General features: G+C 30.8%; 1 protein-coding gene across 1 annotated transcript in view; it reads left to right on the top strand.

The window, feature by feature from the left end:
- The first annotated feature begins 8,933 nt into the window (after positions 1-8,933).
- The window catches only part of LOC124532968 (T-box transcription factor TBX1-like), a 31,121-nt gene continuing 26,146 nt past the window's right edge, over positions 8,934-13,908 (top strand). Inside the window, exon 1 of the mRNA XM_047108107.1 lies at positions 8,934-9,119. Within this exon, the coding sequence (XP_046964063.1) occupies positions 9,068-9,119 (52 nt within the window). The 5' untranslated portion in view covers positions 8,934-9,067. The remainder of the gene's footprint in view (positions 9,120-13,908) is intronic.

The raw sequence follows: 13,908 nt of genomic DNA, 5'->3' as shown, positions 1-13,908 counted from the left end.
TTGGAAGTCAAAATTAAGTGGATATATCAATTTTAAATTCTTGGTAGATATAGCGGAATATAGCTCAGTTATTGGTCAATGGTATAAAATACGTGAATCTAAGTTTTGCATATTATTGACACTTCGATTGGAATAGCTATTATTATTTTATTCTTTAAGCATAAATTACCTAATAATAACAGAAAATATAGTAAATCTACGATTTTAAAGCATCTGATACCGTTTTGCGTTTTACGATCTCTTTCAAAAATTATAATATGAAAGACAACATTGTTTGAAAAACAGAGACCCATAGATAGAAAGGGTGTCCATGTTTAATTACTGTCATTTGAAAAGTTTTGTATTAATTACTATGACAATTTGTGTGGCGATGTAACTTATATTGTTGTAATAATTTATTTTGTTTCTTCTTATTCGTTAGTAATCAGTCTTACATAGGTTTTAGTCAATTAAGAAAATTCAACCTTGACTTACACCTTGTAACAAGAAGAATCATAAGCCAATTTAACAACCGAATTGCTTCTTTACAAGGTATTGAACTCATTAACATATTAATATTAACAATTAATGACTTTGTGGGTCTAGTCTAGTCTAGGTTACACTGCACTAGATCATTGGGTTATTTTTTTTGTTATCCTAATTATCTCTATTGTCAACAGACTACTTTACTACGTAATTTCTAATGATGTACTACATTTTAGTATCTATATATGTAATTTTTGAAATTCTATAACTTCATCGGAAGTAATTAGCGCCAGAGGCAGAGGTTCGGCCTTATTCATAGGCTTGTGCCTCGTACCTGAAGAACAAGTACGTAATTTCGTATATGATAATTATTGTTTGTTAAATAAAGTTTTGAAATATGTTCCAGGTCCAACTTTTGTTTAAAAAACTACTTATATTTAAAGCATGTACAACCATAGAGTCCTGAGCCTGATATATTTTTAGCAGGGTCGCGTTGCAGTCATTTTGGAAAGGAATAAAAGTCTGCCTTTGGGCACCAAAATTAAAAACTATATTGCCGTTCAATCAATCATTATTTATAGTAGCTTACAAAGCAAATATGTAATCAACGATTTGAACAAATATAATTTAGAACCAAACCCATTCCGTCCAGAAACCTAGTAGAAAGATCGTCACAAGTTTCTGAATGTTTTTCTGGCGGTGCATCCGGCGCGCAACCGAGTGTCCGTTGACAGACAAATGCGCGGCAGGAAGATGGCGTCGTTAGCGCTGTCGTCGCCTTCACTATAAATGTAAATATACAACGTCGATTTTTCTTTACGGAAATGCACTGAGTGTTGCTATCATAAATGTTATTTCGGTTTTGTTTACTCAGTATAAGCTAGATAAGCAAATCTCGATATTAAATTGAAAGTTACACTTCCCTGCAAAGTAAAAGGTACATATTAAATATTATCACTACATGATATAAAACAAATTCGCTTTTTCTGTCTTTATGTACCTTTGTACGCTTAAATCTTTAAAACTACACAACGGATTTTGATGCGATTTTTTTAATAGATTGAGTGATTTGAGAGGAAGGTTTTTGTATATAATACATGGACAATATAGTAAAGAAACACTTATAATTTTAGAAGGTTGTAGTTGAAAATTCTGTAGTTTATTTAGTATCAGTATTGCACCCGTGCGTAGCCGGGCGGATCACTGGTACTATATACTAATAATACTCATATACTAATAAGATTCAAACACATTATTTATGCTTATACGTTGTAAATAATGTGTTTAAAAGGATCGCCAGTAGAAACGGGATGGGGGAAGTAGGGGACCAAGCAACGTGGCGTGCTCTGGGGGAGGCCTATGTCTAGCAATGGACAGCAGCAGGCTGATGGTGATGATGAAATATTTTGGGTCATGGTAATCACCAGAAAGAAAGTAATTTTTATAAGAATATACTCGAAATTTATAGCCGAAATTGATGATGGAGTCCGCATGTACCTATCTGATTTCGGATTAAATTGATGAAAATTTTAATATGCAAGTTCGAAGATAATGTAAGGGCTGATTTATTGGTCTTCAGCCAAATTAAAGGCTTCATTCTAGGACGGCAAATTTAAGAAACAAAACGCTCTAAGCGAAGTGGTGGAATGTGGATGACGTTGGCGTTGAGCATTTTATGGCTCATAGAAGATGTTATCAAATCATGTAGGTAATTTAAATTACTGTGCACACTCTTAAAAATATTAAGTAAAAGAAAAGGTACCTACTTTGCGTGAATATTTCGATTTGGATAATTAAGACTTAATCTAAATTCACTCGACTAGGACTCTTTCACTTTTCTTTTTACTCGTTTTTTCTCGAAGAACGAACGAACGAACGAACAAAACGTTATAAAAAACTTATAACGGTAGGCCACGTGAAGGGGAAGAGAAGTAGAGGAAGTTCTGGTGGATAGACACAGTGAAGGCGACTACAGGATCTTGCCCAGGCTTGTCTACGAATGTCACAGAATAGGAATGACGGTAGGAAGGTGTTGCGATGTGTACAGGAAAGCGAAACGCATTGTGGTCACGAACTCACGACCGTTACTAATGCGGAAACGACTAGGAAGAAGAAAAAGAAGGACTATTTTAGTTCATAAAATTAGTATTAAGTATTATTTTAGGCATTAAAAACCTCAAGCTATGAATTAAAAAAATTATAAAGAAATGATGCTAAAAGAGCAATTATAGAGCCTAACTAAAACTGATGTTACCGAAGTGTTAAAGTTATTTTGAAGGGCAAAATAGTATCACACAGTTATTAGGTTTTAGATACCTACTTAATTTGCGTTTTTGCAGAAACTTCATTCCGATCTTGTGGTAGTTCCATTTTATGAAACTTCTATTTTGGTTATTACCTAATTTAAATAAAATTAATTTAGAAAGTTTATCCTATTAATATAGAAAAGAGAGATAATTGTTTTAGTACTTTGTCATTTCACAGATATCTAACTATGCGTAGGTAATAAGAAAGAGTTGTTGGAATGGCAATCTATTAGCGTCTCTGCCCGAAGCAATTCTCTGAATCATTAAACGTTAAGTTTTATTTCTTTTCACTGAGTATTCAGACTTCAAACAGCGTTTAACTGCGTCGCGTGGGATGATCTCGGATCGGCATCTCTTTGCTCCGCCCATTCTATATCTGTATCGCTCACGCATACTCTGTTCTGTTTATGAGGAAAAGAGACAGCAAGTTACGCCCATTGCGTAGCTCTGTAGCTAATTTGTATTGGATGAAATTCTTTTAAAAATCGAACTTACTTATTTTTTAAATTGTTTCGTGTTTCTTGTTTTCAAAGACTAACTATACTCGACTTGTTTACTAAATATAACAGAATATAAAGTTTCTTGTTTTAATTATATAAAGTTTTTTGTAACATAAACATAAAACATTATGTTACAAAAAAAATATTATCAGAAATAGGTAAGCAGTTTTGTTTTTTTTTTTTTTTTTTTTTTTTTTTTTTTTTTTTTTTTTTTTTTTTTTTTATAATAATATAATGTGTATTATTTTCTTCATAATTTATTAACGTAATTACATTAATTATTGTAACATTATTCTCTTTATGCCACACACAGGTATAAAATGAAGAACACTAGGTATAAGTATACTTATATGATTATGGTACTTTTGGTATGGCGTGTATTTGTGATTTTAAAATAACACAATAAGATGAATTCGTCTCGTATTCGCAAACATCGTGAGGTAACCCGCATGTGTGGGATGAAATTCTGCCATCATTCATCCACATACAGGCAAAGTAGGTACCTATAACGTATTATTGCCAAAATAGCGTGTTACTTTCTGAACATTCATAATCGTGTTCAATGCTAACAACAATATGACATGCATACAGGCTGTTTACTTTTGAGGTTTGTCATTTAAAAAAACATGTTTTGGTGAAAATAAGCTAGTTCGTAGAAATAAAGTAACAATAATTTTCAAATTTAATTACAGTATTCTAGATATTGTTTTTAAGTATTTAATTTACCTATTAAGTAAATTGTTTCCTTACCATATTGTTGATCTTGAAGATTAAGTACCTATTCGATTTCAATACTTTCGCTGTCAATAGGCATTGTATATTGATCTTATGATATATATGATACTTTAGTATATTTTGATGATTTGTGGTAGAGACTAGTTATAAGACCTATAATAAAGTACCCACTACCACATTTATGAACTGAATGAAAAAGCAAGTAGGTACTGCTAATGCTGACGTTTTGAACGGCATTAGTAACTACTGAGTTTCTTGCCTGTTCTTCTCGGTAGAATCTACTTTCCGAGATGGTGGTAGCTTCACTTAAAATAGTTGTTAAATGAAGATTCAAAAGTGCTTGTAAAAACCTACTCAAATAAAGTACAGTGCGACACAAATTAGATGAAGCATCGGAAAATGCAATGGAATGTAAATAAAACCGATTGTTGCAGATTTACACAACCAATAGAAATAGCTCCCTATCGAGCCATTCGACGCTATTCGTCCCTATAGATTCTCGCGTCTGAGAAAGCAAGTGCATGTAAATCGACGCGTCAAATTGACGCATATATTAGGACATATCATATTACAAGTTATTACGTTTGTGCAAAGATCATATTCGCATGAGAAATAAATATTGATAATTTGGGATAGCGTACCTACTGAATTCGGATGTGATCGGTTTTACGAATTTTGCCGATGTTACATCTAAGTTGTGTCGTAGATAGAGATACGATATATTTTTATTTTTATTTTAATTAATTGTGACAAGACGTAATATGCTAATACTACTACTACTACAACTAATACCTACTTAGTATATGTGATATTCTAATATTCATTATTGTAGTCTTACTAACTTTACACTTAATTAATTTATAAATTACAATCATTCATTTGTAACAAGTTAATTGATAGTCAACTAGCAAAAGATTCCTTTCGGTGGTAAAAATAAATTATGAAAGTTGATAAAATTTAAAGATATAGAAGTATTCTTAAAAATTCTGATTTTGAGCCATAAAAGCACATTATTACTTTATTATTCTAAATTAAAAAGTCACAATTTTTAATCTACATGTCACTTGACCTAAAACACGAGCCGCCATGGTGTGACGTAAGAGCGGCAAATACGGACAGTTCAGTGTGAAGTTATTAACAGCTAAACTATATCTATCAACTTTAACTTCAAGGATTTACTTTAAGATTAAATTTAAAAACATCAAAGTGAATTTTATTTGTACGTATTTATTTATTAAAATGCAAACCGGATTTGTAAAAGCAGAATGTCGGTCGTATTTATGAATATGGACTGTTATTTTTACAGGAGTGACGTCACCAAAATGACTGACATCGTTTTTTGCGGGAATAAAAAGGCTTCAATTTTAATTTCATTTTCGGGCAAGAAAAGATGTTGATTTTGCCTGAATAATTTTTTTGTAACTTTTTTTTAGGAAATACAAGATTTTGAAGTACCTAAAGTAAAGTAAAAGTAAAGTAACAGCCTGTAAATTTCCCACTGCTGAGATAAGGCCTCCTCTTCCCTTAAGGAGAGGGCTTGGAACATATTCCACCACGCTATTCCAATGCGGGTTGGTGGAATGCACATGTGGCAGAATTTCGATGAAATTAGACACATGCAGGTTTCCTCACGATGTTTTCCTTCACCGCCGAGCACGAGATGAATTATAAACACAAATTAAGCACATATATATATTATATATAGAGGTGCTTGCCTGGGTTTGAACCCGCAATCATCGGTTAAGATGCACGCGTTCTAACCACAGGGCCATCTCAGCTCTCAGCTGAAGTACCTACCTAGGTACTATTTTAAACACCCTAGAATACCCTATTACACCAATTATTAGAGTATTTAAATTTGATTTTTTTTTGTGTGGAAGTTGATACTATGATACTAACTAAGTTTGTGTATTTAATTTTTATTTATTCTTAATATAAAGTGATTTGATGATGATTCTTTCTATGAAGCGATAACGAATAGTTGTTTACACGGCTGATACTAAATAGGTATACTCAAATTTGGATCCACACAAAAGAGCTCCTTAACAGTCAAAGAAATAGATTTTAAAATTAATTTAATTACATATAAAACCTCGTTGTTTATAAAAAAAATTACTGCTTTTTTATTATCCCCATAGAATACAATGACAACACATAGCCTTTTTAAGAACACACATTGGTTTGTTACATTGAAATATAACTATTTTATATAAATTTTAAGTTATCATTCAAACAACTTTCTTTTGTAAAATTAAATGATCATTAAATGATACGTAATAGTTAAAAAAACATGCACACTTACTTATAACTATTTAAAAAAGATGGGTTTACCTATCCTTGTTTTTAAGACTTAAAATTGTTATAAAAACTTTTATATTTGTCGTAATATTTTATATGCTAAATTAATTTATAATATCTAATAATAAATTATTAGCAAATGTGTAAGCGATGATGTTTTGTTGCGAAAGTATATTCATACAAAAGTATAAATTTTATTTAAGACTTTTTTGTATTAAAGTTAGTAAAACGTCTATTTTAATATCTAAACTTTGTATAAGCGAATTATAAATATATTATATTTTTACGTACCTACCTACTAAAGTACGAAGTAAATCAACATAAGTATAACTAGGAAGATACATACCAGTAAATAAATAATACCTAAATTAAAAAAATACCTCATTAGTGGACATTGGGCAAAAAAGAAGTACCTACTTCTTAAAAAATATTAGAGTTAAAAAATAGTAGAGGTAATACACGTAAGATTCTTATTGCTTATTAAAACAATTTGACACAAAATACAGAAAAAATAATGTAAGTCAGATAATAAAATTAAGAATTGTTAGGTATTTGGATCTACGTTCTTAATTGCTTTGAAAACAAATGATGAATAGAAATGTTTGCCGCTATTTATTGCAGAAACCATGTATCTTTTGCCGGTATTAATATCAGTTTAATTATGTCCATTTTGTATAATAATATAGAGTACGACAGAATGAAAAATTAAGAGATACTTGGTGTTAATTTTAATACTACGAGTTTTAACATATCCATACAAAAGGTGTCATAATCTATTAGTCTTATTGGTTTAATCACGCTTAAAATTAAAATGGTAACTAAAACATTTTACAAAAATATCTTATCCAAATAGACTCCTACGCTTTACCAAATGAATAAAGACTACAAAGTAGTATGGACGTTAATTACGTAATAATTAACACTTTTATAGCTGGTTTGTGTGGAGCCTTCTTATTTTAACAAGTAACTGCATCGCAGTCTGGCTTCGAGATGCCTTTGTTTATGCCGAGTGTTGATAGATACGCCTGCAGTATAATATTTAGTTATTTCGGTTCTTTTTACATTTATGTTGACCAGACTTTTTGTTTTTAATGAGAATATTCCCGATGAAAATGTTTTTGAACTTTATTTTTGTACTTAATGTATTAGATATATACCTAATTCTTCTTGTAAATCAAGTCATTTCATTATTATAGAAAGAAAATAATAATCTCTAAACAAGCGTTTCACTCAGCAGTTGTGACTTATTACAGACACGGTTTAAAGGATTATTGAATCAATGTTATTATAGATACATGGGATCGAACATCTTTAATTTGATCCCCATGGTTGAATTGAGTTATAATTATAATTAAAAATATATAATTGGTCAACGGTGTCTGATGATCATTTGCTCGTCTTCCTACTGAATATATATGTATAAAAAAATATGGAAATAACTAATTATTGCATGCCTTAATAGGTATATGAGAAAAAAATCAAAACTCAATAAATACAAAGTCATAAATCTTTATTTCATGTAGAAGTGTTACACGTGCTTATTAATAGTTAAAAACCTGACAACCGGTTCGGATATAAACACGTCGGATCTGAAAAGTACCAGCGAAAGAGAGGGGTTTTTGTAATGCGATAATTTGCATGATTATTTACAACGCAAGAAACGATTGTAAGATGATAGAAAAGCGCATGCGACATTGATAAAATAATTCGATTTTTAATATTTTGTCAAAGTCCTCAGTAATTAAGTATCGAGTAATTTATTATAGAATAAGATCGCAAATGTGGTAAATATTATTTAGTATATTAGTTAATATAGCATGATATTTTTCCGTTCTTATTTTAAAAATGTATGGTTAACACTTTTATACCTAGTACAGGTAAACGTTTCGAAAATAAACAGTAGGTATTGTATGTTTTGGGAGAGCAATGTGGCCTCGGGTTAATGGTTTTCGCTAACGTCAAAGTAAATGTATTTACTCAGAATATGTAGGAGTGCGATGGATTATTGTTTTCTTTATCGAAACCTGTTTGAAGCTATTTTTATGTAAGTATAGGTTAAATTACTATTTAAAATCTTTTTATTTCTTCGCTACTTTGTGAATTATTTGTAAATGAATAAATCGTTAAATCGAACACTTGGTAAATCTATTTGTTCTTAATTTGAAATATGTCAATATTTATTTACGACTTTTTAACAAAGATGTATTTTCAAACTTAAAACTGCAATTCCTTAAAAATATAAAGTTAAACTTACCTAATACATACTTACTTACCTGTTTTATTTTGCCATGGTGTAGATATTATTTCATAAACGGTTTATTAATTTATTTTAAATTACTTATTAATTTCTATTATCATAATAATGATATACTTAGTTTAATAGAAATTTAATAAAATAAAAATGAAAAACATACCACATTAGTTTCGATTTTTTAACTCAATATATTGCAGTAGGTATGCTACACTTAGGTATATATAATGACAATAAACAGTGATTTCATCCTCAGAGCATATAGGTAGTGAGTTATTAGGCCTGCAGTCAATACAGAACAGCGTACATAATAACTCACATTAAAATAAATAAAGGCGAGAATAAAGGCCGCCGCGTTGGGCGGTAGGCGGGTATGGGCGGTGTGGTGGCAAGCGCGCGCCGACGACAGAAGTCTTCGCCTCGCGCCGCGGTACGCGCGCGCAAGATTAACGTACAGAAAACTGATTTATCGCGACCCATTGAAAAAATAATCGCCTGCCAGAGGATATGTGATGGAGGGCCAGGACTGGCGCGACGACTGGCACCAGCCACGCCAGATGGACGGTCAGTGTCACCGTTTTTTTATTAAGGTGCTTTAATGAGTAACGATAGGTGTTAAAAGTGCGGCGCTTGAAATGTCTAAGTGTTTAATATTTCGTTGAGTGATACAACGCCGTAATAGACGAGAGCCTAATGTAAATTGCAATCTGTAATTTAATTTGGTCCCATACGACATACGTGAATATAAGTTAACGGTAAGATTACTTTAAAGCTTTAAAGCTGCTCTATGTATAATTCTTATACAGTATCAGTATTTATTATGTTGCTACTTCATGGTATTTTTATTTCAATAACAAATACCTATTAATTTGATAACTTTGCTTTTAAACTGTTTTTTTTTTTAAATAAACTTTGAACTTTTTTTTCATATTCATAAGTGGATTATCAATAATTTGGGGAGAACAAGGCACTTAAAAACATGAAAAACATAATTTTAATATAATTACTTATTTACCAGTTTAAGCGAAAATAAGTTGTGGTTATCTATCAGATTATTATTATTCTTGCTGGTGGTGAAATGTTATTCAGGGAATTTTGTCGCTAAAAAGTCCGAAAAATAATGGATTTAAAATAAATATTATTACTCAGATCGATGAATGCTTAGAGTTATGATATTTACAATAATGCTATTATAGTTATTTAAAAATGATGTTTCAAATTATATTTTGTATGAAATTGTGTTTTAAAATTTCTTTTTTTTTAATGTCATACTGAAAAGATAATCTTGAAAAATAGAACATTCGAAAGAAACTCAAAACATACAAGTTTTATAAAACAACTGCCAATTGAGTAGCTGTTGTTTAGCTTGCGTATATTTATTTAAAATTAATTAATAATTTGAAATAATTATATTTAACTTAATGTTTAAATATGTGATTAGGTATGTATGGCAACAAAGACATGCACACACAGAATCCATCGTGAAACATAAAACATATGCGCTATAAGTACAATAAAATAATTGGTGCATATAATATTCAGAAATATGAAATTATATTAGTTATAAACAAAGCGAAAAAAATTTACGAACACTGTCAACATAGGCGTCGAATAATGCCATAATACCTACAGAGTAGATACATTTGGAATTTTAGTCTGCTTAACAAAAAAAAGTTATAAATCTATATTATAAAATATTATATATAAACTAAAATTAAATTATTGTACCCGTTATAGTTAAAAATATTTTTTAGCTACCGTAGAAATACAAGGGGAATCCAAGAAGTCTTTACTTACACTCAACTTATATACGTATGTCTTTCAATTATAAATTAAATGAAACGCACACAAGATCACTTACATATACACAATATCACGTACACATACGTACACATCTAACGACTAAAACAAGAGTTATGCTTCTATGCGGAACCTTGATTCCAATCATATTCGGCGGCCTCATCTCATCGGTCGCGTCACGTATGGACGTGGTTCATTCATCTATCCGTCAACGAGATTGCGCGAGCGCATCGCTGTGACGATTGACATGCAATCCCGAAATCAACTAAAAAAAACGTTCGAATCGAGAGATTGCGATTTTCTTTTTTATTCGTTATGCTATTAGTTAAGAACTTTATTTTTAGATAAATAACATGCGATATATTCTTCTCCCTAATAGTAAACTTCGTATAGTTACACAATACACATTTATTGTCACCTTCTTTCGCATGTTAAAATACTAATGAAAAAAAGAGAAAAATTCAATTCTACTTCCAAAAGTAAAGCTGCTTAAAGTATTGAGTTATGTAACACTCTGAAGATAATTAATCTTTTTAATTTTATTTTATATGAAATATGTTAATATATTATGTCAATAGTTGCAGCGAATCTAATTTTAATAGTTAATGTTTAATTTTTTCTGGTTCGTCTAGTTAGTTGCTCTCCGTCATTTACGTATGTCATTTAAATGATTTTGGCGATAAATAGAAGACTTCCGTTAAATAAATAATTCCAATAATTTTCAAAGATACATTAGAAACGGGTTCATTCATCTATCCATCAGCGCAACTGCGCGAGCGCAGCCGCGCGATGACTGACAAGCGAATTCTATGTTATACTAAAACGCTAAATATACAAAATCTCATTTGATCGACTTTGCTTTTGCAACTGTTAGTTACTTTAATAAAACAGGTACATAATTTTCATTTACATAAGTTGTTTTTTTATATTTTTACCGTGTATTAATATATTTTTGTTGTTTTTTTTCGACATGTTTAACAATTGTCGTTCTATTTCAACTTCTTTATACAAAAACTTTAATAAATTATATACCTAACTCTTATGAATCCCTTTATCTATTAAAGAAGAAAATCCGCTCTATAGTTTTGGAGTTTATCTCCAACATATAGACAGACAGACGCGGACGGTGACTTATAATAATATGTTGTGATTAAATAACCTCTAAGAGGTGATTTGATGTTAAAAATAAATTATTGATAGCTTCAACTCATCACTCGATACCTAATTTAAAAGTTGATAAGTCTTTCAAGAGGCTAAATACAGGCAAACAAAATCAAACAATCATTAAATGATCCAAACAAAATATGACAAACGCAAATAGCCCATCCCCGACTGATCTGAAAGTCGTAAATCTTGCGATACATAACATGTCAATTCAGATTAATGGGCTGCGGGGTGGGCGGCATTTTTTGTAGTAATTAGGCGACGGACGGACGACGAGCATGAGAGCTACGTATGCTCGTACTAATTGTTGATTTAAAATATCTACGTGTAGCGTTAAGCGTTATAGATAATACTAGTTCTACCGACGACTTTGTACCCGTTTGAATTTATCAAAGAAAGTTAGTGCTGTAGTCTAAGTTACATCAGCTTTCTGCTAGTAATAGTCCCGTCAAGTGGTCGAGCTGATCCAGAGGTTGCCCACACAGAAAGACAAAATTGAAAAAAAGTGTTGTTATGGTATGTGTACCGTGTATACATATGCATTTAGTAAGAAGCGGTTACAATAATATTTCAAACAGATACTCCAATTTAATTTTATGATAGATTTAAAGATAACTCATTCAATCGAGTCATTTCGACTCAAAAAGTCGCCGAGACAAAGTATTATTATATCGATATTCGATCTAGATTTCAAAAGTAGATTTGAATGCTATTCTGTCCACTTACTAAGTCAAATGATGAATGCTGACTTCGAGTTATATATTATTCCACCAAAAACAATAAATGTAAAAAAATGCCAAGCCTCTCGCTGTAGTCTTTCCATCGTAAAAAGTTTTGAGATCTCATAATAGCCAAGTCCTTTTCAAATGATTATGTAGTTAGAAATCAACATTTAGTAATCGGCGCGAGCATATTACTATGTTGAATTCTGAGTTTGATTTTGCAGAATAACTCTGCTGATATCTTATTGAGTCTTAAATTATACAGATTGAAACAATTAATTTTTATCACTGTTGTAGGTATAAGATGATCAAAGATAATTTTTTTTAATAAATTTTTCACGTAAATATTTTGGGGAAATGATAATTTTGAAACGTGGGTGGTTGTAACATGACAATGCTGATTCTTGCGTCCTGATCAATTTACTAATGAGATTTTAAATAGTTTCTTTTTTTTTTTGGTGCACATACATGCACTCAAATGAGGTTTTAGTTTTTACCAATTCCCTTAAATAATATTATGCTAATATTAAGCCATTTCGAAGGAAACTTGTTTCTGTGTCCTGATTATAAGTGCTCCATAAATTACCATGAGTTGCTTGGAATATTTTACTGCCCAGAATGGTTCGTTAGGTGTTCACGTAATGTTCTCGAGTCTCAACACGTGTGAGTGATTGCTTATGAGTGTGCATAGATTATATTTAATGCTATTTTTGTGTAAGAAGCGATTTGGGGAAAAACCTTTTTGGTGTTATCTTATTCGTTATATTTTTTTTAATTGTATTTATTATTTAAGTACAATTTGTATTATATTTAAAGCTACCTTATCACTTGTAACCAAACAAAGAACAACCCTACGATTTCCTTTCGATTCATCTTTAATAATTTTCTTTCTGGAGCGGTAACTATTTTTGTACACTAAAGGTCTTAATGCAGTCGTACATAATAAATTATGGTATCACAAAGTTATTAGTTATTACGTTTTTTAATTACGAAAGATTCAATACAGATGTTGACAAATCGCAAATTTTAAGAACAGCTGTAAAATCGGCAGGGGTGAAATAAAAAAATGACATATTGCAGACCCCTTGTTCAACACGTGGGCTTATCTTATCAGTGAATTTTGTGAGTTAATCGTTTTGGTTGTCGTAAAATAGTTAAAAATATATTTTTATTTAAAAAAATATGTTCTCAAGCTAAGAAAACATTTACGATACATGAATTCTTCAAGCATCTAACTCGGTAGTACTTAAAAAATTCGTACGAAATTTCAGTTGTATTAAATTTTACCCTACTTTGTATGTAAACCCATTTGAATAAATAATATCTAAAACATGTACTATCTCCAGACCACAATACTTAGTATTATTGTGTTCCAGTCTGAAGAGTGAGTCAGCCAGTGTAACATAGGCATAAGTAGGCAAATGTAGGGGTATTTTTTTAAATAGCAATGTCTCTGTGTGTTTTTAATAAGTCACTAGATCAGATGTATATTTGTCGTTTCCTACTAATTCTCAATAAATACAATTAATAAAATATGTAATTAAATACTTAAGTTATGTCCTCGTTTTTAAATCTGCGACGTATCGTTGACATGCCCTTTCAAATTCTCACGCTATACCAAACAAACTATTTAAAGCGCCATGTAACAAAAAATTCCGGCATTACGA

This window comes from Vanessa cardui, chromosome 10, assembly GCF_905220365.1.
Source record: "Vanessa cardui chromosome 10, ilVanCard2.1, whole genome shotgun sequence".
In the NCBI taxonomy this organism is placed as follows: Eukaryota; Metazoa; Arthropoda; class Insecta; order Lepidoptera; family Nymphalidae; genus Vanessa; species Vanessa cardui.
Note: the sequence above shows the minus strand (reverse complement) of the source record. Positions and strands in the feature narration are given on the sequence as shown.